Source organism: Fusarium keratoplasticum, chromosome 6, assembly GCF_025433545.1.
Source record: "Fusarium keratoplasticum isolate Fu6.1 chromosome 6, whole genome shotgun sequence".
NCBI classification, from domain to species: domain Eukaryota; kingdom Fungi; phylum Ascomycota; class Sordariomycetes; order Hypocreales; family Nectriaceae; genus Fusarium; species Fusarium keratoplasticum.
The window spans coordinates 3533861-3558980 of NC_070534.1; the positions used below are offsets into that span (position 1 = coordinate 3533861).

At 51.4% G+C, this 25120-nt stretch overlaps 9 protein-coding genes across 9 annotated transcripts; 4 read left to right on the plus strand and 5 right to left on the minus strand.

Moving 5' to 3' along the window:
• Positions 1–263: 263 nt before the first annotated feature.
• NCS57_00907900 (SnoaL-like domain-containing protein) lies at positions 264–1148 on the minus strand (the record flags this gene model as incomplete). Its single annotated transcript, XM_053058866.1, has 3 exons — positions 264–911; positions 958–1025; positions 1079–1148. The coding sequence occupies 3 exons, from the start codon at positions 1146–1148 to the stop codon at positions 264–266; spliced, it is 786 nt and encodes a 261-aa protein (XP_052912697.1).
• A 368-nt stretch (positions 1149–1516) lies between these two features.
• On the minus strand, positions 1517–3243 carry NCS57_00908000 (uncharacterized protein; the record flags this gene model as incomplete). The annotated part of the gene is made up of 2 exons (XM_053058867.1): positions 1517–2268; positions 2319–3243. The coding sequence occupies 2 exons, from the start codon at positions 3241–3243 to the stop codon at positions 1517–1519; spliced, it is 1677 nt and encodes a 558-aa protein (XP_052912698.1).
• Positions 3244–6033: 2790 nt separating this feature from the next.
• NCS57_00908100 (Homogentisate 1,2-dioxygenase) lies at positions 6034–7669 on the plus strand (the record flags this gene model as incomplete). Its single annotated transcript, XM_053058868.1, has 5 exons — positions 6034–6330; positions 6384–6470; positions 6519–7177; positions 7235–7397; positions 7454–7669. 5 exons carry the CDS (start codon positions 6034–6036, stop codon positions 7667–7669), a joined length of 1422 nt encoding a protein of 473 aa, XP_052912699.1.
• A 489-nt stretch (positions 7670–8158) lies between these two features.
• On the plus strand, positions 8159–9703 carry NCS57_00908200 (uncharacterized protein; the record flags this gene model as incomplete). The annotated part of the gene is made up of 3 exons (XM_053058869.1): positions 8159–8184; positions 8242–8549; positions 8607–9703. 3 exons carry the CDS (start codon positions 8159–8161, stop codon positions 9701–9703), a joined length of 1431 nt encoding a protein of 476 aa, XP_052912700.1.
• Positions 9704–10338: 635 nt separating this feature from the next.
• Positions 10339–12546, plus strand: NCS57_00908300 (uncharacterized protein; the record flags this gene model as incomplete). The annotated part of the gene is made up of 1 exon (XM_053058870.1): positions 10339–12546. One exon carries the CDS (start codon positions 10339–10341, stop codon positions 12544–12546), a length of 2208 nt encoding a protein of 735 aa, XP_052912701.1.
• Positions 12547–12909: 363 nt separating this feature from the next.
• Positions 12910–14296, minus strand: NCS57_00908400 (uncharacterized protein; the record flags this gene model as incomplete). The annotated part of the gene is made up of 3 exons (XM_053058871.1): positions 12910–13404; positions 13458–13934; positions 13997–14296. The coding sequence occupies 3 exons, from the start codon at positions 14294–14296 to the stop codon at positions 12910–12912; spliced, it is 1272 nt and encodes a 423-aa protein (XP_052912702.1).
• An 883-nt stretch (positions 14297–15179) lies between these two features.
• On the minus strand, positions 15180–19481 carry NCS57_00908500 (uncharacterized protein; the record flags this gene model as incomplete). The annotated part of the gene is made up of 5 exons (XM_053058872.1): positions 15180–15811; positions 15863–16378; positions 16429–17083; positions 17135–19402; positions 19455–19481. The coding sequence occupies 5 exons, from the start codon at positions 19479–19481 to the stop codon at positions 15180–15182; spliced, it is 4098 nt and encodes a 1365-aa protein (XP_052912703.1).
• Positions 19482–20127: 646 nt separating this feature from the next.
• NCS57_00908600 (uncharacterized protein) lies at positions 20128–21093 on the plus strand (the record flags this gene model as incomplete). Its single annotated transcript, XM_053058873.1, has 1 exon — positions 20128–21093. The coding sequence occupies one exon, from the start codon at positions 20128–20130 to the stop codon at positions 21091–21093; it is 966 nt and encodes a 321-aa protein (XP_052912704.1).
• A 251-nt stretch (positions 21094–21344) lies between these two features.
• Positions 21345–24681, minus strand: NCS57_00908700 (AAA domain-containing protein; the record flags this gene model as incomplete). The annotated part of the gene is made up of 2 exons (XM_053058874.1): positions 21345–22297; positions 22368–24681. The coding sequence occupies 2 exons, from the start codon at positions 24679–24681 to the stop codon at positions 21345–21347; spliced, it is 3267 nt and encodes a 1088-aa protein (XP_052912705.1).
• Between the last annotated feature and the right edge of the window lie 439 nt (positions 24682–25120).

Here is a 25120-nt window from a genome sequence, read left to right on the forward strand (position 1 = left end):
GGTCGTCACCGATCCAACTACTAATCCACCCCTCACCGGCTTATACATGGGAGATCAGACGGGATCCTGAGTTTTCCAGTGGGTATGGTCGTATGTGGCAGTGGAGGCTTGTCAAATGGTTCATATGCCTAGGCGGAATGGGCTACGGGGGTAGAGTGGCACAGGCGATAGGTACTGCATGATAACAGAACGGGGCTTGGCAGTATGAACACTAGGTTGACAGGACCAAGACGCTCAGAAGAAAGAATACATCTATAACATATCTACTCTAGCTTCAACGCAGGAAGTGCATCCTTAGCCGCCTCTCCAAAAGCAGGAGCCTGCATATCCTCATCCTTGACCTGCTGCCCAGTAATGGGATGTTGATAATGGAAGGGGACGACCCTCGTATCCGGCCAGAGCATCTGCTGATCCGACGATACAATCTCGTTGGGTCCAGTAGGATCCTCTGGAAACGTCTTCTTGGGGAATGGGACGAAACCAGAAGTCTTCTTTGACCACCCATCCTCAACATCTCCGTGCCAGAATGGAAAGTATCGAAGACGAAGGATGCGCCACTTTCCATCGGCTTCCTTGACATACTCGTTCTCATAGATGCCACCCTCAAACCACTGACAGAATCCTCGCGGATGCTTCTCTGCCTGGCTAATGTGGACACCGGCCTGCATCAGAGAGCGAAAGCGACCCTTGGCTCGAGCAACTATGCCGTCTGAGCTTGTGCCATACTCAACGTCAACGATTCCCTGCATCTGGGGATGATCAAGCAAGAAGCCATGGACAGGACCGTTTCTCTTAACAAAGCCCTTGGCAAATCGATCAACATAGAGTCTCTTGACTCCTTCTTTGGTCAGGTACCGCCCGCCAAGAAACTGCACGTAGGCCTCTGGGCTGGTGGAGAATAGCTCAACCACCTACACAATTAGCGGGAGTTAATAACACTGACGGTTGGTCACTTGCCTCCTCATACAGACACTTGTCCAAGTAGTATCCATATTTGTACTGCAGCTTTCGAATCTCCTCCTGGTCTTGCCATACTTTATCAGCCAGTACGTATCACCAGAGTGTAACCGTAACCTACCACTTAACCGAGTAACCTCGTTCCGAAGAAGTTCCACGGTACGCTTGAGCTCGCTGATTTCGTTGGCCATTGTATTGATTGGTAAAGTGTTTGTCACGGGTTTGAGGTCTGCTCTAATTCGTCCGGTGGAGGAGTGGCTATTCATACAGGTTCTTGGAAGATGGTTTCCCGTTTGCCAAGGCGCTACCCCGCGTTCGGTGTCATTCGTGTATGCGGCGGCTGACAAGGCTATTTCCGTCGTCATCGGGTCGATGGAGCCGATGAGATGGAGGGGATAATCGGGAGTATTGGAGTTCCCATGTGATAGCTACGCCACTCTTTAGATGCCTAATTCGGTTTCAAGATCCGGTAAATTGATTTGAATAATAGCGAACGTGACAATAGTTTGGTGGTTCTAGACCCAGGTGTGTTGGCTATCCATGCCCACTCTCACGCCCCTCATTGTTTCTCGGCTCTCGACTCTGCAACTTGCCAAGGCAGCGGTTCAGTTGCAATCTTTGCCGGTCCAACATCTCCCGTCTGACTCCTCCGTTTCTCCCATTCTTCAATCTCTCGCTGATCCACAAAATTCCCATGAAGCCCCATCCGAAGCCGAAGTGGCAGATGCACCACCGCGAGTGGGCCCTGGGACAGGTTCAATGCATCAAACACTAGAATATCGTTTCTTTGGACATCCAGGTGGTTGAGAATTGCGACCAGGTACCCATCTCCTTCACCCTTGGATCCTTCTCTGGGGATAAAGACGGGCTCTTGAAAGGTGCAAGTCGGGCCTGCAAAATAGACGTCCTTGATCTCCGCCTCCCAGTTATAGTGTCCAAGAACGTTCCATAGTCCACCAGCTGGTGGTCCACAGCGTTGAATATCGTAGGGACGTGTTGGGTCCATCTGTAACTGCCAGAAGTGATTGTAGGGCTTTGTGAGGAAGCGCTCGTCTTGCTTTGAAAACTCTCCGTTGGTTCCGTACTTCTTGAAAGGCGTCACTCTTGTGTTTGTCTTGCTCTTTGGGTCAAACACCCAACGAAAGGTATCCGAAATCAACTTCTGTCTCGCTTTGGCTTGCATGGAGTGAGGACCAGCCGCTGCTTCATCCGGAGGCCACCAAAAGAAGACATTGCCGTCGGCCACGGTCAAGTCACAGACAATGTGACCGTTTTCATCTTCATATGCCCCAACAACATGCCCATGAAAGCCTAGCTCTTGTCAGTAAGTGAGGTAAAATACTGAGAAAAGGGACACTAACCATTGTCTGCTCGCAGCCAGATGATGTCCTCGTCGCCTTTTCGTGGCACAATTCCGTAGTATTGGTCCTCATTCGGGTCCCATGCCCAATGATTGCCACCTTTCTTGAGACGATCAAGCTCGCACTTGAGAGGAGTCATGGGCAAGATCAAATAATTCTTGGTCAGAGCAGCGTCGTGGATCATGCCGCAAAATGGAGCTTTGTACCAGCGTTCATGCGTCAGTTTCCCATGCTCGGCCTCGAAAGTCCACACTGCGATGTCGCAAGAAGCATCGTGGCCGTTGCCTCCGGCCTCATACGCAAAAGCAACCATCTCTCCAGTGTCAGGGTCGATCTTTGGATGCGCCGTGAAGCAGGGAGCTTTCATCTGGCCTTCAAAGTCGTATCGACCAAGAGTTTCGAGGGTAACTGGATCCATTGCAAAGGGAGGTCCGTCTTCCTTCGAGGCAAGGAGCGTACCACGCCAGAAGTACACATTGGTGTTGGAAACAGTTCGAATGATCCCTTTGACCATCTCGTTGTCGGTGTAAGGATTGCGGTATCTTCCAAACATGGCCTTTCGATGTTTGTCTTCAGCGTTGAATCTGTCGGTTCTCACGTAGCGTTGCTTGAAGTCGACGTGGCCGTTATGGAACTGAATTGCGCTGACCATTCCGTCGCCGCTGAAGTTGACATCTTCCTCGTACACGGGAGGAAACCTGGGATCAGGCTGGACGCGAAAGAATGTGCCGTTGATGTCCTTGGGGAGGTCGCCGGAGATCTCGAGCTCCACCACATCGCATTCAAGTCTGGATGGCTGAAGAGGTCCTCGGAAGAAGGGTGTATCTGGATACTTGATAGTATCACCAACTCTCTTTCCATCGACGTACCCAACATCGGTATCAGATGAAGGTACACATTGCGGGCTCGAAATGGGCGCAGCCATGATAGCGAATAGGAATGACTATCCCAGTGGAGTCGTGGTACAGAATTGGACGTGTTTGCAAAGGAATTGTTGTTTTTAGAGAGGTTGTGATTCGTCCATAGATATCTTGGCCGAAGAGTTCAAGACTTTATCAAGAGACACTCTTGCCCGGCTCTTCTCGGCACCATCGGAGGTATGCTGGCGACGTGTCATCACAAGGGGCCAGGACTCAATCCTACTTTCCAGGACCATAGGCAGTTGTTGAAAGAGGGGTTTTAATTCACAGTTAATTTTGAGTTGACAGTGTTTTTGAAAGTCATAGATCATAATTTGCGTCACATCGAGCTACTAGCTATTCTCCATGTTTTGTGGAACTACGAAGCCAGGGGAATCTGGACTCTCATTCGAAATTTGCGTTCAGATAGTACCAGACTATATATCAATTCAATAAACTGACTCTGCCAGCCCCAAGTCTACCACTCAACAGCCGGCATTGTGCGGCCCCCATTGTCCGTAAATAGTCAAAGCAATGAACTCTACGCCTTGCCTTGTACTTTTGCACATCAAGTTCCTCCACATTTCCGTATGGACCATAGGCCTGGATAGATGATTCTGGCCATGGACTACCCCGAAACATGAATGTCATCCACGCTTGACGCATCTCCTTTCCGACCCCATCGGCGCCAGGATTCAAAGACAGATCGATCCCACCGAATAAGAAGATGAGATCCACGGCATGATGAGCGCGACTAGATGCTTGCCACGGGTTGGCTTCATCTACTATGTACTGGTAAACCCTCTTGTTGTTTCTGCGCCATCTCTCGCTAATCTCCAATGCGGGAAGGGCGAATCTTGTGTCGTTGATAATGTCGAGAACTCCAAGTCTAGAAGAAACAGGCCGTTCAGGGTAGATATGATACAGTTCTTCAAGCTTGGGAGCGTCTTGTGAGCAGTCACGGATGATTTCAACAATCTCTTCCGTCTTCAGAAGGTCAACACCACTCCGCCATATAGCAGACTGGTCCATCATGTTAGCAACAACTTCTTGATCTCATAGCTGTGGACCAACCTCATATTCCACATCGGATATCATAATTCCATCGATATTTTCCGTTCTATTCTCCCAATCGTCGAGGTCGGGTTCTTCCTGAAGCCACATAGAGGTTACTCCGCAGTTGATCAACGCCTGGACTAACGAATCCGCACTACTGTTGTATATTGTGTCCCCTCTGGCTTGCAGCTCAGTCATTATTCGCTTCAAAAGACCTTGTCCAGCTTCCAGTGGCTGAGGAGGCGACAGATGGAGAGAGCCAGACGCCACTATGGCCTGATGGACACATTTCGGGGCTGCCTTGGATAAGATATGAGCGTGCACATATACAGCACCTGCGCTTTCACCGGCGAGAGTAATTTTTTCCTAGAGACAGCTTTAGCATCAAAAAGCACGGCGATGGGCAAAGGGTTCCTGTTTACTGACCGGATCGCCGCTAAAGGCTCGGATGTTATCCGATACCCATTGGAGAGCCAGCCTTTGGTCTTGGAGCGCGAGATTCCTCTCTCCTACGCCATCTCCAAAGGCAAAGATGTTGAGCCGGTAGTTGAAGGTGACAATGATGATGGGCTTATCGCTATCGACTGATTCGGTCACAAACCTTGTGGGATCTCAGAAGACAAATCAGCTTAATGCTTGGACATGACTGCTAGAAGAGATCTGCCTACCACAAACCGGACTCGCAGCTGATGCAAATGTCACACATTGTGAGCCTCCTGGAGCTACATCAGCCCTGAATCCATGTCTCGAGGCCAGAAGCAATACCATGAATCCATACGAGCACCGGTAGTAGCCCTTTTTCGCTTATGTCTGCGCTCGCTGGTCGAGAAATGTTCAGGTTCAGACACTTGAATTCGTCTTCTTCAATGGTTGGACTCTCAACGTTTCGCGGCAGACGAAGGAGGTGGCCAACGTCAACTTTTGGCTGAGGGCATTGCGGACTGGGCCATAGAGGGGTGAATCAGCTGAATTGATACACGAGCTGGCCGGAATTCACCAAAGACTTACCCAAATTTTGTCGCATCCAGTTCCCTCGGGAGCGCATCATATTCCGGTTTGTGGAATCTCTTCGGAATGCGGCCATATGGAATGCCCCGAAAATGCCAGACGGGTCGCCCAAATCGCTCATCCTGGATCCCTTGAACGGTGCTGGATGACGTTTGTAGTGTAACAAAAGAATCAGTCATGGTGGCAGTGCCAGAAAGCAAAACGCTCAGAGCGAGCAATGAAACCTTGCTTTTCTCTCGTTAAAGTTTCCCTTAGGTCGCAATAATGAAGTCGAGTCAATTGCCGAGGCCCCATGCGGTATTACGTGTTGTCTCAGAGGGCCGCTTACGGGTCTTGCAGATCTTGGGCTCTCACCGTCTCGTCCGACCAAACTGAGTTATCCAAAGATAGTTGAAGCAATTTCCTCAAGACTTGGCCGTGATCCAAGGTCCAAAGAATGAGTAGAATGAAAATGCATCATTTCTGCTGAATCAGACAAGACCCGATCCCATCTTCCGTATGCCAATGAGTAAAAACTCCAAGAATGCGCGGTCGGATGCAATCTACCGACGAATCTTCCGAACCATGCACCCCGCATTATACCCCGCCCCTGGTGGATAATCCAATCTGACTGATTGAATGGTAAGCACGGCTCGGGTTAGCAGGATGTTGGTATATGAGGAAGGGTAGCGTGACGATGTCATATTTCGGTTGCTTCTGCTCAGACGACAGACACCGATCTATCCCAAAAGACCGGCTAAATAGCTTTCACAATGGCCGAGAAGTACGACTATCAGAACATTTTTCACTGGGCTGAGACTCAGAAGGATGGTTCAATCCCTTCGTTTGCGACGAGGAAGAATGATCCTTATGAGTACCAGGCTGGATTCGGCAACCATTTTGAATCTGAAGCTATTCCCGGAACCATCCCCCAAGGCCAGAACAGCCCTCGTGTGGTGAGATTCGGCCTCTACGCCGAGCAACTTACAACGTCCTTTGGCGCTGCTCGACATGCGAACAAGAACTCATGGCTCTACCGAGCGCGTCCAGCGGTGGCACATCAGGGATTTGTAAGTTGAAAGCCCTGTAAGATCGTCCTTGTGCTAACCACTTCCTTGTGTAGACAGATCTCCCCCAGGTCGAAGGAACTGAAAGCTGCTTTTTGCCTTTGAATCCCAAGGTCAAGGTCTCACCAACACAGCTTGCCTGGGTAAGTGGCTTTCCAGTTCTGTTGGAGGTCCAAAGCTAACTTTCGAAGCTCCCCTTTGACATTGTCGATGGTGCTGATTTCGTGTCTGGAATTCGCACAATCGCCGGCTCTGGCGATCCCACTCTTAGGGAAGGTCTGGCGACACACACCTTCACCGCAACCAAGAGTATGGAGAACCGTGCTTTTGTCAACTCTGATGGAGACTTCTTGATCGTCCCTCAACAAGGTGCATTGGACATTCAGACCGAATTTGGCCCTCTGTATGTTCAGCCCGGTGAGATCTGCGTCATCCAACGCGGACAACGGTTCAAGGTCTCGGTCGAGGGTCCGACCAGGGGCTACATGCTCGAGATCTGGGGCTCAAACTTTGAGCTTCCTGAACTCGGACCTCTTGGATCCAACGGCATGGCCAACGCTCGAGACTTTCTGCATCCCAAAGCCAAGTACAACGTGACCCAGAATGACCCTTGGGAGATCGTTTACAAGCTCGGCGGACAGTTCTTCAAGAGCACACAGAATCACTGTCCCTTTGATGTCATTGCTTGGCATGGAAACTACGTGCCGTACAAGTATGACTTGACAAAGTTCATCAACGTTGGATCCATCTCTGTCGACCATATTGATCCTTCCATCTTTTGCGTTCTGACAGCCAAGTCACGGGATCCTCAAGCGCCTCTCCTCGATTTCCTGATCTTCAGCCCCCGATGGTAAGTTTGCTTTTGATCCGCCTGTTTGATAGCTAATGCTAACATTGGGTCACTTAGGGACGTCGCCTCGCATACCTACAGACCCCCTTACTACCATCGAAACGCAGCTTCAGAGCTGATGGGTCTTATTTATGGCGAGTATGCGGGACGTTCTGATGAGTTCCAACCTGGTGGTGTGTCCCTCGAGACGGGCTTTGTGCCTCACGGTGTGGCCTACGAGGTGAGTGTCTACTTGCTACGAGACGCGGTCCCAACTTGATGTCTAACCTTCTACAGGAATTCAAGGCTGCCTCAGCCCAACCGCCACCAGAGATGCAGATCTCCAAGGGCGCCATCGCCTTCATGTTTGAGAGCTGCCGGCAGTTTACAATCACTGATTGGGCTTGGAACAGCGACAAGAAGCATGAGCATGAGCCCAAGATGTGGGACAACTTGGTCGACAACTTTTCGTCACACAAGGAAGAGATTGATCGGATACTGGGCAGTAAATAGTTGTATCGGTTAGTTCTGTATTCTAATTGTAAGGAAATAACGTTGAAGACACGTACAGGTTCGCCAAGTCCTGTCACCTTCAATTCCTACCCGATACCTCTCATGCTCGTCTCCGCGCCAATCGGCACTGAAACGTTAGCGAGCAGTAGTGGATGCTACAGGGGATGCGAGGTCCCCGCCAATCAGAGCAAGGCCTTTAGCGGTGACATCGCGGGGAACGAATACGAGGCAGATTAATTGTGGGCCGGGAGATGTCGTTCCGATGCCAACTCCATGGGCCGATTTTTGCTTGGCTTTAGGTCCCGGCCGAACAAAGAAGAGAAGGATCAAGCATAAATTTCCTGTAGACACTTGTTTCTTTGATTTCGTCACGATCAAGTCCCTCAATCTCAAATCGTCAATCTTTACCTCGTTGGAAATCGAGCCAGCGCTTCTTGAAACCTCTTTTTGGCGCCGATAACTCCGGTAATCGTGGTCTGACTGCCCAATATGACCACCTACGAGTTCGGCGGCCCGTGAGTACACCCCGATCCTATCCTCTGGTTTATCTAATTCTAACTCCTCCTCAACAGCTTGGGCGCCACCGGTATCGTCTTTGGTCTCCCCGTGTTAATGAACGTCCTCTTCCTGGGCTGCAACGACGTTTCGGGATGTCCGGCGCCTGCTCTCCTGGATCCTCGCAGTCTGACCTGGGAGAAGCTGAGGGACCAGATTCCCTGGCCAGAGGATGGCATCTGGGGGTTTTGCAGCTGGAAAGCTTCGGGCTGGCTGGCCGCTTACTACCTCTTGAGTCTGTTCCTTTACCGGGTGCTGCCAGCCAAGCAAGTCTATGGTACAAAGTTGCGCGAGTCTGGTCGTCCTCTTGAGTATCGGTTCAATGGTATGTCTGATTCTTCTGAATTATCGCGTTAAAGACACAACTCACACACCATCACAGCTTTCTCCTCTACCGTTGTTCAACTGGCCGCTTGTGCCGTCGGTACCGTCATCTACGGCGCCGAGTTTCCCGTCTGGACCTTCATCACCGACAACTACCTTCAGCTCCTCAACGCAAACATCATCCTGTCCTTCATCATCTCCATCTATGTCTACGTCGACAGTTTCAACGTCAAGAAGGGCAACCCTGAGATGCGTGAGCTCGCCAAGGGCGGACATACCGGCAACCTCATCTACGATTTCTTCATCGGCCGCGAGCTCAACCCCCGCATCACCTTCCCTTTCTTTGGAGAGGTCGATCTGAAGGCATGGCTCGAGATGCGCCCTGGTCTTACTGGGTGGGCTTTGCTTGATCTTGCATACATTGCGAAGCAGTACCGCACCTACGGATACATCTCCGACAGCATCATTGTCATCGCTCTGGTTCAGTCTTACTATGTGCTTGAGGGCCAATACGCTGAGTCTGGACTCTTGGGTATGATGGATATCACCACTGACGGACTGGGTTTCATGCTCGGCTTTGGTGATATCGTCTGGGTCCCCTTCCTCTACTCCACTCAATGCCGTTACCTATCTGTCTACCCTGTTCAGCTGGGGTGGCTCAACTTCGCCGCCATTGCCGCCGTCTTCTCCGTGGGCTTGTACATCTTCCGAGCTTCCAATTCTCAGAAGAACCTCTTCCGCACTAACCCCGATCACCCGGCCTTTGCCAACATGACCTACATCCAGACTAAGAGAGGTACCAGATTGCTGACTGGTGGTTGGTGGGGTATGGCCCGTCATATCAACTACTTTGGTGACTGGTTGCAGTCTCTGCCTTTCTCCTTGCCCACCGGAATCGCTGGGTATGTCATTCTCCCAGCCGGCAGCGCCATCACGGGTGTTGGCATCACCAAGATGCTTGATGGCAGAGTCGTGACTCAAGATGGCGTGGCTGGATGGGGAATGCTTTTCACTTACTTCTACTCAGCCTGGTTCGCCTTCATGCTTATCCACCGCGAGGGCAGAGATGATGCCGCCTGCGCCGAGAAGTATGGTGATGACTGGGTCCAGTATAAGAAGACTGTCAAGTGGAGGATTCTGCCTGGAGTGTACTAGACTTGTCAACTACTTAGTTAGTCTTGAGCTTTGTTATTGTCATGGGGTAAAAAGAGGGGTGAGATGAAGCGAGTTCAGACGCTGTGACGGATTAGATCTCCGTTTCCCTTGGAAGCTACGCGAGGCAGTGGCTGAGCGACTGTGATGACTCGCGAGGGACTTTCGTTCAAGAATACATGAAAACCTGCTATTGCAAATGTACGGTCTCCAGGATAGCCCTTCTCGGCTGACTTTCAATACAAAAAAAAATACCGCAAGATGGTCAAAGTCACCATGATGGAGAAATTGGATTCACGATTTATGCCGCATGATTCATCCCAAGATGAAGGCAGTGAGACCTTGCTATCGAAAGCGTAAACCCCTGTACCCCATCGTGAACAGACCTCAGCCACGGCCAGTGTCGCATCCGTGCAGATCGAAAATGGACTGCGGAGCAGTAAGACGGCTGATTGGACAGCAGATTGATGAAGGTCGCGATATCCAGCCTAAACCGTCAAAGGATCACAACCGTATGCATGATGACGCTGACTCAGGGACCAACACATTCGTTATTTATAATCTTCATTCCAACAAAGCACTCAAAGGGGACATTTCGATCGTTCAGTTTGAGCGAATTCGATCGATAGCGGTTCACCATGCGACTCTTCTCCCGAGCGTCGTGGCTCACACTCTTCTCCGCACTTGTTGCTGGCGACAAGGACTCGTGTCCAGTCACAAGCCAACACCTCAGCGATCCTCCATACGAAAACTACTTCTTCTCAGATTGCAGCGTCGATGCACAGGTCGTTGTCACCAGCCCAGTACCAGGCAGCGACGTCTCTATCACCACCCCACGGCTGATTGTCGCATGGCCTGCTGGAAACAGTGGAATATGCACCTTCTTCGAACCTCAGAACGGCGAGAAGGGCAGTCTGGCTATCAAGCTGGTTAACTCTACCCTTGGGACGCCCTTAGCTTCCGTGCATCAAGAGAACGACAAGTCCGACTACCCCTTTGTGGGTGTTGAAGGCGTCCTGTCGCTCAACTCCTCCGCCAATCTCACACTGGCTATTCTCGGGAGCGTCAGGACCATTCGAGACTATACGGAAGGGGGTAACCTCAACCCGCTTTTCCAAGACGCCGTCAAAGTCACCAAGGTGAAGGCAAATGGTGTCCAGTTCTCTCGGCTCTGGCTGGACAACACAACCACCACAACTCTTTCACTTGAGCCTTGGGAGGGCTCGAAGGGCAAGATCGACATCCACGACAAGACGGCGAGTTTCGGTCCAGGGCTTTATAAATTCTCTGCCTCCTTCAACTATCCTCAGATGGATCAGCTAAGCCCCCAAGAGGTTCTGAACAAGGAGTCTCAATCTCTGATTGAGGAAGACCCTTCCCAAGTCCAGTCTTTATCCTTCTTCTCGTACACTGAGAAGCTGCTTGCGGGTGGCTGGAGGTTCCTGACCTACTTTGGCCGAGACAGCATGATTGCAGCTCTTCTTCTGGAACCCGTGTTGAGCACTGGCAACAGTTCTGCCATGGAGGCCGTCATTGGAGCTGTATTGGAACGTATCAACCGCGAGGACGGCTCAGTTTGCCACGAAGAGAGCATCGGCGACTATGCGACGTTTCAGAACCTGCAGAAAGATGTTGTCTCGACCGATGCTGTTTTCGACTACCATATGGTCGATACCGATTACTTCCTGCCTATTCTAATGGCGAGGTACTTTAACACCTCGTCGGATAGAGCCAAGCCGCTGCTAGATACCAAAGCTGGCAAGGTGAACGCTCAGAATCGAAACTTGACTTGGAGAGACCTCAGCTACATCGGCGCGCAAAAGATAATGAAGGCAACCGAAGCTTTCGAGAAGGACCCATCTATCAAGAACCTAATCCAGCTCAAAGACAATGAGGGCACGGGACAGTGGAGAGATTCCCGATCCGGTCTGGGGAATGCTCGAATCCCCTTTGATGTTAACTGCGCACTGGTGCCAGCAGCACTATACGCCATCTCTGAGCTGGCAGGCATGCCAAATGTGTATCCTGATAACACTGACACCAAAACATGGAGAGATGCTGCTGCCAAACGAGCCAAGGTGTGGGAAGACAAGACACTCCCACTCTTCCAGTACAACATCACCACTGATAAGGCTGCATCTCTTCTCGAAGAATATACGAGCAAGAATAATTTCTATGGTGGTCCGGCTCAGACGGAGTCCCTTCGAAAATATTCATCCGCTGGAAAGGTTGTCGATTATGCCCTCGCCATCAAAACTGTCGACTCTCCAGATAAGATTATTGTCACCCATACAGACACAGCATTCCGGCTCTTCCTAATCAACTCTGATGATGGCGAGCAGTTGACTACATTTATCAATGCAACTGCCAATGCGATACTTCGACCTTTCCCTGCTGGCCTGAGCACTCCAGTGGGAGCAGTTGTTGCGAACCCAGCTCTTTCCGGCGACGACGACTTAATTGGCATTTTTACCAACTCTGCGTACCATGGCACCGTTGTCTGGGGCTGGCAACTGGCCCTGATGGCAAAGGGCTTAGAAAGACAGCTACAAAGATGTCTTGCATGCCATGCGAAGCGAGCACCTTGTCTCATCCGTCACGTTCCCTCATTCTGTCGAGACGAAGGAGTTTACAATGCTTTGAGGAGTGCATATAACCACTTGTGGGATCTTATCGCAGACAACTCAGACCAGCTACAGTCTGAAGTGTGGAGCTGGACGTACAGCAAAGAAGGATACAAGTTCTCTCCTTTGGGTGCCTTGACCTCTGGAACCGAGAGCAATGTTCGACAACTCTGGAGCTTGAGTTTCCTAGCTGTGAAAAGGGATAGTTCTTTGGCGCAATGACGGGGGATTGATGTAGAACTGGAGATTACTCGCCATGTCGTTTCATAGCACATAGGCACGTAACCACATGTCCATTTCAGACCATCCATCGAGGCCACCAAGATATCACAAGGACAACCGTTATAGCAGAGATTACATGAAACAAGCTGAAACTAGCTATATGGGTATAAAGTATTTCCCATTCCGCAGCAGAAAGCTTAGCAGACCGAGCAAGACAGAAATGGTCCAGGACAAGAAAAGTCAAGTAGATACAAAGAAAGAAAAGAGTTGTGCACTACCCCATTTGTCTAACTTACGTGATAATTCATCGAATCATTACAAGACGGGTTCCCAAAAGAATTTCATTTCCCAGCCAATGTTGACCTAGGCGTTCTCCTTTTCCAGCGAGTCCAGCAGGGCGACAACCTCGTCCGCTTCAAACTTGATTGGCGCCTCTAGATCGTACATCTTGATGCCCGAGTCACTCCTCCTGAAGATGAGCGTGCCCTTTTGGTTTTCAACTTGGACGTAGCCCAGCTTTGCGTCGCCGAATCCGGGCTTGAGAGCATATAGGAATGCTGTCAGGTCTGACATGGGTGCTTTCCTATCTGGGTAGTTCTTGTCCAGTGATACTTGGTCTCTTGCCATCTTGAGGGGCTCTTCGCCGCAGTTGAAGCCGAGGCATCTCCTTTCCATCGTTGGACCGCCTTCTTTCTTGAGTCCGACGAGGGAGTATTGGGCATTTTGTGCGCTATGCGATGGGACTACGACAAAGTCGGCGAAGTCGCTGAAGTGCTGGAAGACGAATTCGGCGGCTGTGGGGTTCAGGGCAATGTTGAACTGGTTAGGGAATAGGTTGAGAGCCAGGTCGCATGTTCCCTGTATACACTAATTAGAAGGTGCTTGGGAGAAACGACTCTCAAGGTACTAACAATTTGCAGATGGCATTTGACCTTGTCAGCGACGCCTTTGTCGATGAACCGCTGAAGAATTCCGAGAGACGCGCCACCGAGGAATAGCACGCTCTCTGCAGATTTGATGGTTTCACAGAGTGAGTCAAGCTCGAGTTGCTTAACCGAGTTTCCGACGCCTCCAATTTCCTTCTCGGCTGTCTTTGTGCAGGTCTTATACCACTCTCTGAGGCTGGCTAGTCGCTGCGGTAGTGGCTCCTCCATGATGTTTCCATAGCGAAGAAGTTCTTTCTCGCTGCGAGCGACCAGCTCTTCTTGTCGGTGGAAGAAGAGATTCACTGGGTTGTGGACTTCTTCAAAGCCGTCGAGATCAATGAAAACCTCGACAGGGGTGTGAAGCCATTCATTTAGCGCCGCTGCGTGATCCCAAGCGACAAGTTCTCTGTGTAAGAATGCATCTTCTTCGGGCCCGTAATTAGGCTTAATGGCTAAGCGAAGCTGTGGTTGAAAAATTCATGTCAGCCTCAATATTTGCGCCATCCAACAAAGTCCTCACTCACAGTTTCTTTGTCCTCCTCGCTCAGCCCTGGGACGCTCTGCACATCCTTTTCCGTCAAAAGACCACCGAGAAGCACCTTGAAGGGCTTTCCATGATCTGGGAAATGCTTGATGATGAGCTTTAAACAACGGCTCTGCTGCTCAGCCGACTTGTTCAAGCCCAGAGATACCTGACGAGGCTCAAAAATCCAGATGATGCGCGTATTGGACTCCCTGGACGTGGCTCTGATGACAGCTCTCTGGGCAGCCCAGTTATCAGAGTCGATCGAGTCATTGTAGAGAATGATGATACGTTCCCCCATGGCTACTACAGCGTCTTGTTTTTCTTTGCGATGGGCGCTGGGGACGGGGTTGAAAGAGTTGAGATGCTTTATCTATCTGACAGGGACAAGGTGGGGGAGTTGTGACATCCACCACGTGCGGGGCTGAGCAATGCACAGCCCAGTCACATTGGCTTATTAAGTGCTTGCTGCCTACCCTTATAACCAACTCTACTGTGCCTTGCCTTGCGCTTAATAACCTACAGCTATAAGAAGCCGTGATTCATAAACTGTCGGTTTTTACAATTATCTCCGGAAAAAGTATGGCATAAGCTCACCATCTCGTCTCTGACAGTGACTCCTCGCCTATGGTGCAGTGTCACGCCCTTTTCTCTTAGCTCGAGGCTGTTGTTGCCTCTGTTGCCTAGACAAGGTTCTGGCTAGAAGGATACAACAAAATGGCGCCCGAGATTGTGCCTTGCGCCCTTGCCCAGTCAATCGGTTTCAGCCTTGTCGGCTAGGTATCATTTGGGTATCATCTTTCAATGGATGTCTGTATCAGCCACAGAATACACCTTGCACCAGCCCTACCAACTAGCGCGTGCTAGAATACTGAACTACTGGACTCCAAGCCTCCAAGACTCACAGGCAGCTGGTGAGACTTTGACTACTAAAGGCCGTATCTCGAATGATTTCGCGAGGCATGACCACAGAACTGTATTTGAACTAATGAGGTTACAGCCGACAGGGCGTCATCGACCTTTGAGTCTGGGGCATCAGCGCCTGGCTCCAAGATTCACATGGGAGCAAGCATTCATTTACGGTGCGTACACTTTGCACTCTTTGTCTCCCTCATCCATCAACACGCGGTACCCCATCTTGTTTCATATCACTCAGCCCACCATCCACTCCGCTGTGCACCCTCTCAGTCCAACCAATACGGGTCCAGCCCCTGCAGAAACTCCAGATCGACATTGATGAAGCTCTTCCAAAGGTCAATCTCCCTCAGCCACGGCTTAGTCTGGATGGCAAACGTGACAGCCGTGCAGAACTTGAGCAGTTCATCAGCATCCTTGCCCATGACAAGGATCAAGTCGGCACGGTTCATCACATGGCCCTTAAACTGCTTCTGGAGCAACTGCAACCTTCTCTCCGTTGTGTGGTGCGCGCTGTACTCGCTGCCAACCATGTCCTTGGGCACAAACTTCCACTCCCATGATCGACCCATGCTGTCGAGGAAGCTGGTGTTCTGTCGGTTCCCCAAGCCGACCATCAGAGGGTAAAAGTGCGGGGCCGACCAGAGACGGATGAGCGCAAACCGGGCGCCTTTGTTCTTCTCGGCGAAGCTCTCTGCTGTGGGCAAAACATGTGGCCACTTGGACGGGTGCACGAAAGAGGGAGGGAAAACCATGGGGAAGTTACCATAGCGGTCTTCGTAGTTGATGAATAAATCCAACTTGTCAGGACGGTGAGGCTCCGTTTTAGCTGTAGCCATGCCCAAGACAACTTGTGAGTCGTTTTGCAGGTATGCAGGTGCAATGACTCCTGCAACATACACTTTAACCTGTCAGTAATTGCACACGAATGGGGATAGGGGCTTTGACTAACAGCGAGCAACAATAGGGCGAATTGCAAGACTCCAGTCGAAGGGATACACATCAGCGTAGAAAGACTTGGTCTTGAGGAACTCGTTCCACTCTGTCCAGAAAGCGGGATCTCGGAACTTGTAACTCGTCCGAGATCTGCGATCAGGCAACGTCTTGCTTCGTTCCTTGGGGTTAAACAGAAGAGTGTTTCTAAAGTTGTCGCACTGCTTGGACTTGATGAACTGGGCGACGAGCGTGGCAGCCTCCGCTTCTGGGAAGAACATGGCCACTGATGCAAAGGCTTTGACTAGATCTTGGGTGATGAAGCCGTGTGGCCAGGGGAAAGAGGGGTCGTGGGTGTAGTCTTTGTAGTCTGCTCGTAGATCGAGCCAGTCAAGGATCTCTGCGAGGAACCAGACCCAGTCAGTTGGACCGGCATGAGGTGTGGCGAGCATGGCGTTGATCCTCTCCTGAACCTGATCCCAGTTCTCGTTGCTTCCCGGTTCAAGGTCTCCAGCGTGGAATGAATCCTTGAAACCTGGTATGCCTTGTTAGTGTCACTGTCAAGGGTTTGAGTAGTTGACTCACCGAAAGATCTATCGCGTTCCATCGTCTCCATGGGATCCGACATGTTCAGTCGCTGGTCAATGGACATGCTCTTCTGAGTGGTAGACAGGCCGGTACGCTTGAGCAGGCTGCGTCGTGCATCCGAGAGCGTTTCCTTGCGAGCTTGTTTAAGGCCAGTCTCCCAAACTTTGGGTATGGACCAGATACTGTTATCGTCACGATCCTTGACATCTTCAAGAGCCTTCATGGGATCTTTGCCCTTTGCCAACGCCTCCATGCCCTTTTCGAGGTGACGGACAGTGCTGGGCAGAACACCATCTTCGATGCGACTAACACCGTTCCTGATCTCCCGGAAAGGCACGTTCTTCTTGTTCGAGACCAGCTCATCTGGAAACAGGATCTCATCCTCCAGGACGTTGGCGTCGTTGTAGAACATGTAGGGCGAACGGTCCAGCTCGGCACCGGTGCGGCACTTGACGCTGTGTCCCTGGATGTCGTAGAGCCTGAATTCGCTCCTCTCGTCCATGATGGTGTCCCAAAGGCTTTCTACCTTCTCGTCAGGCTTGATCAGACGAGTGCGCATTGTGTCCTTTTCTCTTGTCATGGTGGTCAAGAGCGGCTTCATGTGCTGATACACATCGCGGGGATGTTTGATGCGCCATGCATTTCGCAGCTCCTATGGTCATCTGTCAGCTGTGCAAATACTGTGATTGGGTAAGAAACGTACCGTGATGACAACATTGTACATGTCCAGGGATGGCTGGCAAGGAACAAAGTCCCAGATAAAGACGTCGTAGTAGTCATCGAACCCGAACCGCCATTCTCGCAGCATATCAGTCATGTCAAAGTACAAAGGTCCCACCTCCAAAACGTTGCGCCACTCGTTCTTGGAGGCCCTTCCAAGACCCTGCTTCATACGATACGTCCAGAGCTGTTCTTCAGGAGGCGCGGTGATAACACGCCCTGTCTTTCCATCTCGCACCATGATGAGCAGCTCTCCCGTCCGCATCAACAGGTACTGCAGGAAACGGCGGGTGATGGGGTCGTTGCGCTTCATGTGCCCGACGATGATGTTTCGCGTCTCAACAATGTCGTGTTGGCGTCGGTTTGAGCTTCGACCACCAACCTGGTTGTACCGGCTGTGCTGCTGGGCCTCAAGATCGACAAAGTAAGGAAAGAAGCCCAGCTCTTGAAGCTGTTGGATAAGCCGGTTATTACCCCAGGAGACCCAGTTCGAAGCCGGGAAGTACTGCCACAAGGTAAGCAGGTTAAGATCAGAGAACTCGTTCCAGTTTCGACAGAGCTGGATGGCGTGCTTCAGATCGCAGTCCTTGGCCATGACCGAGAACTGAAGCCAGCCGTCTCGAGACATGGCCTTCTCGCTGGCGTGGTTCCAGATGCTCTTGCCACAGACGGTGACCTTTGTCTTTTTCTTGGACTTTTGCTTCTTCTTCTTCTTCTTCTTGGATGGCTTCTTCTTTTCCAGCTGGCCAAGAAACTTTTCGAAGAGCCAGTCCTCGGTATGGAGATCCTTGTAACGGGTATCGCCGTTGAGCAGCTCTTCAAAGGTTTCATCGTCCTCGTCTTCTTCTTCAGCCTCATCGACATCTTCTCTCTCTTCTGCTTCATCGCCGCGAGCAAAATCTGCACACGCATCTCGAATGTCCTGCAGAGTAGGTTCCTCGACCTTGAGGCAGAGATCTCGCAGATCCGATTCAGCTACCTGAGGGTCATTGAGAAACTCCTCAACGCTGTTGGCACGAAGGGCAGCAGGCAAAATAGAGGCCTGTCCAAGCAGCAGACGACAAAACAGCAGGTGCTTAATCTGTCTGATGTCGCTGACGGTTGACTCAATCTCGTCGTTGGTCATTGGTGCCGTTTTCTCGTGGGTCTCGTAAGGGTTCTCCAGTGTCCCGACGATCTGGAAGCCCCAGACATTGTCATAGTTCTTCTTGACTCCATGGCTCAGCCGGTTTCGCATCTCCTCTTCAGTCTCGATGTTGTTCCTGTCGGGCTCTGGTAGCTCAGCGCCGGGGATAGGATAGTTGCCCTCTCGCAATGCTGCGATGAGCCTTCCTTGGCCTGTGTGGGTCTCGCCGGATGGCTGCACAGAGCTGCGGCCAGCTTTGGCGGCCTTGGCTTTTGCCTTTTTCTTCGTCTTCTTGGAGGGCGTCTCAGGTTCAGGGGGGGGTGAGGGCTCGAGAGGAGGAATCTCTTCCAGCGGAGGAAGCTCCTCCTCCCCCTCTTCCACCGTGTTCAGCCAGAGGAAATGCTTGATCAAATCGATATAACGGCTCCGCTTGAGGTGATGCATGTCTTCGATAGGATCCCAGGCTTCGTCATCTTCCTCAGCCGCCATGGCCATGCGTTCCCTGTATGCATCGTCGAGGTACGCATCTTGACGCTTCTGCTCCTCCTTCTGTCGCACCTTGGCGAGTCTACCCTCCAACTTCTTGACATGACGTTTGAACAGTGCAGCTTCCTGCTTGACCTTCTTCTGCTCCTTCTCATCATTGGCTTCCTCCTCTTCCTGAACCTCGCGAACCCAAGCGAACCATTTTTCTTTCTGGTACAAAACTTGAGTGGTTCGCTTCTCGACTCTTTGCATGGCCTTGAGAACAATGTGACGTTGGCTGATGAGCTTGTCAATGTATGCCTGGTGACCATAGTCGACGTTGAGAGAGTAGAAATGCTTGTGGTGAAGCTTGCGTGCATCAATTACGTTGCCGAGCAAGACATATTTGTCGAAGAGATGAGAGTGGACTTCTCGGAGAGTCTTTTCATCGTCAATCGCCTCAAAGTTGTCGTTGGCAAGGGGTTCCCGAGCATTCTTGAGGTATTCAGGGGCCTCGTTGTCCAAAGTATCCAGGAGGGCATTGCGTCGTTTGTAACCCTTGTATAGGGCAAAGACTTGCTTAGAATGGAATCCACAGAAAAGACCATTGGCGTGAGTTGCCTCCTTCTGGCATCTCTGGTCATCGGAGAGCTGTAGAGCCTGTTGGTGGTCAGTCCCCGCATCTTGACATTTCAGAATGATTAGATCTTACCTGGCATTGCCCTTGATCTGAGGCCATATTGGCTGCAGTTGGCCTGCAAATAAACAGTGTTGGCCTTTGATCACTGCCCCCAATTCAGCCCGAACTACTGAATCAAGTCGTGCTCAAGATGCAACCGCGTCGTGGTCGTGTTTCTGACACGCTTGCCCGTTTCATGTCGTCATGATTTCTCCTCCCAACCCCGCTCGTGAATTGTAGGGTGGGGCCGGCAGTTTCGCTGATCATCGTCCCAGCCGATGATTAACCGGTAGAAAAAGGTACGTACTTCTTTTCTCTTCTCTCAGTGCTCCACCTTTTGTCATCTGTCGTACCCTGCAGTGTCGCTGGATTCATTGCTATTTCACGCTTCATCCTCCCTCTAAGTTCGGAAGAGTGCCCTCAAGATAACGAGGCGGGCATTAACGGGCTGAGGTGATGGTATTCCAAGTCGGTGCTGAGCTAAAACGACGCAAAGACCAAAATCAAAGCGCAGGTTCATTGTAGGGCGTAGTGCTGACAATTGATGCTCACTTTAACGTGGGTTACAAAACCACAATTACTCAATCACGCCCTTCCATTGACCTTGGACAGTGGATCGCATGATGAGTATAAATCCAGAATGAGCCCATAGTATTGACAGATTCAGAGCTCAAACTTCAATCAGTACCTTCTTTGTTCAGTCATCATGGCGGCCTCTCGCTCAGTCTCTATCACCTACGTTCCGGCAGACTGTGGCTCTATCATCCCTGGCAAGTCCAAAGCTCCTCAAGCTTTCCAAGACGTGGGCATTGCCCCCAAGCTTCGAGATGTGGGACTCCAGTCTGTATCGGAGCATGAGGCATTGGAGTCGCCTGCAAGATACGCAGTTACAAGCCTTTCACCTGGAGGCGTGCGTAATGAGCAACTCAATATCTCAGTCTGCCAACAAGTCTACAGCGCCATCTCACACAATCTCAGCCCCTCAACCAGCAAGGCCCCCTTCCAGCTCATTCTTGGTGGCGAGTGCTGCATGCTACCGGCCATCCTTTCTGCCTTCTGGCAGCATGCAGACTCGCAGTCTCCATCTAAGCGGGTCGGCCTCATCTATATCGACGCCGATACTGACCTGACGTCTCCAATCGATCCAAGTTCTACCGGCGCCTTCGCAGGAATGAACATGACCCACCTCATACAAACTCCGGGGGCGCTGCAGAGCATGAAGCAATTCTCTCAACCCTCTGGCGAGCCAGTCTGCAACGCCTCCAACATGGTTCTCTTCGGCATCAATATGTCCTTTTCAGGAAACAAACCTGAGCATTTTGCGTATCTCTTTGATAACAACTACAAGGTTGTTAGCTCAGCCTCGGTGTCCCATGAGCCAGAGCAACGGGCTAAAGAGGCACTGGAATACCTCAATGATAACGTTGATATTATCATGGTACATTTGGATGTTGATGCCATTGATCCGCAGATGTTTCCACTGGCAAACGTCCCAAATTTCACCGGCGTGAAATTTGAAGAGATGATGCGCGCATTGAGGGTATTTTTGGCGAGTGAAAAGGTTGGCGGACTGACGATTGCTGAAGTCAATCCGGATCATGATCCAGGGTTGAAGATGGTACAAAGACTCACCAATGAGGTGGTTGACATGTTGGCAGCGAGAAATGGATAAGATTAGTAGGGCCTGGAGATTTAATATAGCTCCTAGATAGCTAATGCTAAAGGGGCGTGTTAAATTAGTTATAGGTGATAGTAAGAGTGACCACCACGAACTCAAGCAGCGCGCCAATGGTGTGGCTCAGTGGTAACTTTCCAATAAAAACAATTTAGTTCTGTAAACAACTCGTCATTCCTTAACCCCATGATCTCCATATGAGGGGAAATCCTCTTTACCCCGTGCTATCGCATGGTTTTGTGACACCATCAATCCCAGACGTACCGATCTGCCTTCTTCCCAAACTGCAACGGTCTACTGCCCCGTGAGGCGGGCTGAGGACTATAGCCATAGCCCCGTTCCTCAAGCTCCTCTTCTTCAGAGAAATCACCCTGCATATTTTCAGCTACGTCGCTACACTCCGGTTCGTGAGGAGCGTGTCGGGGTCGTTGGCCTGAGTGAGCTGGTCCGGGAGACGATTTCGATGAGCGGAAATAATTACCGCTTGCTCCGTCGGCATGTAGTGAAGCTGGGGTCCGGCTCCGGTCGGGCGTGCTAGGTACCCTCGATGCCCCCCTTTGTCTAGTCCTCGGCGGCCCTGAGACGGAGCTCTTCAATTTTGGCCTCTGCGGTCCTCCAAACGGTTCAGCATCAGAATGGCCTGAATAGCGGGCGTACTCCTCAGCCTCCTCCTCCTGGAAGTCATCGTCTCGATCCTGACGCACTCTGGCCTGGAACGTCTCGTCGCCCTTCTTGGTGGACTTCAAGTAGGCCTCGAATTCCGATGTCGTTTCCGCTACGGACCGAAAGTGGTCGGCGGTCAGGATGGCCGGCAGGCCGTCGTTTTCGCTCGACGCCTCTTTATCGTAAAGGGCAAGGCCTGCGGCAATCTGCACCGCGTTGCGGATCTGGCGCCCGTTCCAGGGCCCCTTCTTCTTTTTGTTGGCCCTCGAGTATTCTCTATATTCGTCTTCGACGAACTTCTTGATGGCGCTGTCTAGGACCTTGATGTACCCGTCATTGGAGGACTTGTCTTTTGCGTGCTCAATCCTGGGTAGACGATTCAGGTTGGATTGGAGAATCGCGATCGTGTCATTCAGGCTTAGGTGCGGATAGCAGAGGCTCAAGTGCACGCGCGAGCGGAAGGCTTCGTCAAGGGCTCCCACTCGGTTTGTTGTGAGGAAGAGGATCCCACTATAGTACTCTAAGACTCTGAGAAACACTTGAGCACGGCATTGTCAGCATCTAATGCGTCGTTCGAAGGGGGGATGTTGGTTGAGGGAATGACCTACCTCCTACGAGGGCGTTACGCTCCAAGTTGCCACTGCTCCGATCTCGCTGCGTGAGGAAGACGTCGGCCTCGTCAAGGAGCAGAATACAGTCCCACAAGTGGGCATAGCGAAACGTGTCTCGGAGCGACTTGTCGACTGCGCTGGGCGAGAACCCCAAGTCGCCACAGGTGATGGGGAAAAGCGGCTTGCTGTTCTCAATCGCAACCGCCTCGGCCGTGGCCGTTTTACCAACGCCGGGAGCTCCATGTAGGAGAATCACGAGCCCCTTCCCCTTTCCCTGGACAACGTCGAGCTGGATGGTCGACTGTCCCTGCTTCTCTTTCTGCCGTGCTCTGAAATGAGCCGAGACCGCCGACCTGATCATCTTTCTGCGGGGCGCGGGCATCTGAATATCATCCAGTGTGACACGGCTCTGTTGCGAGTTCATGTCGATGCCTTGGACTTCGAGGCGGGCGAACCTCCTCTCCCTCAAAACATAGCCGAATAACCTCTTCGGTAGGATAGCTAGCTCTTCATCTGTCCACTCATCGTCTTTGATAGCGGTAGCGCCCTCCCCAACAATGAACCTATCATTATCAGCCCATTCGTTTGCTTCTCGGTTGTATAACGTGTCCTCGCGGGAAAGAATGGGGATGGCCTCGCATCTGAAGCGCCTGGAACTATCCAAGCCATTGGGGTACTCTTCCCAGACTCGGAGTTCCATTTCAGTGTACGCCTCTGTTTCCCACGAGGTATCCTGTGTCTGACATTCGCCGACGCTGGTCTCCCATTGTGGGTAGTTCCGAAGAGTCTCCTCGAAATCAATAACAACCTCACTTTCGATGTACTCAGGATAGTTGATGGTTTCTCCCTTGTCGTCCACCAGGGGTTCCTCCTGAATGCCCGTGATGAAAGTCCACCCTGAGTAGTAGAGGTGCCTCACACTCTCGGCAATGCACGACTTGAAGGTTTGTCCCAATTTCCTTTGTTCCTCGAGGAGTGCAGCACAATTTGGGTGGAATTCCAGAGGGTAGCACTTTAGGGACGTAATATCCCGTTCTCCATTGAAGAAATCGAACTGGACATTCCTCCAAACTGGAAACAGCTTCTCGCCGTCATAATCGAGACAATAAATGCCCCATGATGTCTCGCCGGAGTTTTTGAGAAAACATTCTTTCTCTTCGTCGAACTCAGTAGAGTGGTCGGATACAATGCATGAAGCCATCCTCCACACCTGTTGCGCGGCAGATCGGTGGAGAGTTTGGCCCGACTGGGCGAGAGGTAGGAAGGCCAACGATCCAGGGCGGAAGAGATATGGGATCTCTTCGTACCTGACACGGCGACGTATTTTCTTGTCGTGGTGTTGGAACTTGCTGCGGATAGGTAGTACTACCTGCTCCACGAAGTCGACGTAGCACCGCATGTGTTCTAAAGCAGTCTCGGTTGATCTGCTCGACGTTTTGTCGGTCTCGTCGGCTTCGAGAACGTCGTTTGTATCCTCGCTAGAGACCTTGGGCCGCTCCATCTCGATAGACTCATCCGAACGGGTCCCAGCCGTCCCTGGCAAAAGGCTACCCAGACCCGTGCTAGGCGAATCACCTTGTGGCTTGTGTGCATTCTCCATCTCGACTAACTTCCTTTTCATGCCGCCGTGGAACTCTTCAAGAATCCGAAAGGGGCGGCTAAACTCCATCGTTGCTTCGGTCTGTATTTCCTCACACTCGGCCAGAGATCCCAGAGCATGAAGGATCGTCTCTGATCGAATCCGGATCCGCTGGATGCGCCCCTCCTGGGGTGACTTGGAACCTCTGGGTAGCTTCAGCTGCGCTCCAGAGATGCCTTTGGTCTTGTCGTTGTTTTCAGGGTGGACGCGGTGAGGTCTTTTCTTCGTCTCGGCCTTAACGTCCTCATGCCAGTCGGCCTTGGCGACGAGGACTTCAATGACATAGTCTCCGTCGTCCCCATCCATACGGTTCATGAATCCTTGGTAATTATAGTAGCGCACCTCTGTCGTGAGAGGCCGTTCCTTCTCTGGAAGAACTTCTTCTTCCGGAGTGTCTCCATCTTCATCTTCGCTTTTACTTTCTTGGTCATGTTTCTCGTGGAGAGATTCCTCCTGAACAGATTCGGCGTCTCGTTCCGAGACACCGCTCGTTCCTCTGGGGTCTTCGCCTAGACTGTTCCCTGACTCCTCTTGGTTCCCTAGATGAGTGGGCGTCGTGGAATCCGATAAGATCTCTTGAGGGGACCTTGCGGCTGCGGACGATGAACCAGTGCTAGAGGTTTCAGTTGCCATGGAATTGGCTGTGACTGGGGGCATCTCCTCAGCCATCATGATGGAATGTTAGAGGAGTAGTCGCAAAACACCACGTTGCTTGTCGGGTACAGCTAAGACAGTAGGATTAGGTTGTTCCGTTCAACCTGAGTGGGCTGGTATCCAGATTGACGAAAACGAAAGTTGCTTTGGCTTGAGAGGGGTTTAAATGTTCTGAAATTCTTACAGCGGGGCAACGGTGGACTTGTTGTGCCGAGTTTATCTCAGCTCGCCAAGATCTATCGAAGAGTGTCAGGGGGGTAAGTCGAGGAACATCAGGTACATTGGGCCAACACATGATTCTGGCCATGACAGCACGGAGTATGAATTCCGTTCCTATAGACCCTCTAGCTAGCTCACACCCCCCTCAAAGGGAGCCCCTACCGGGGCCTGATGTACCTAATCAAGTATCCTTCGTTCATCTACACGAGTTGCATAACGTGGTCCCACTCAAAGAATC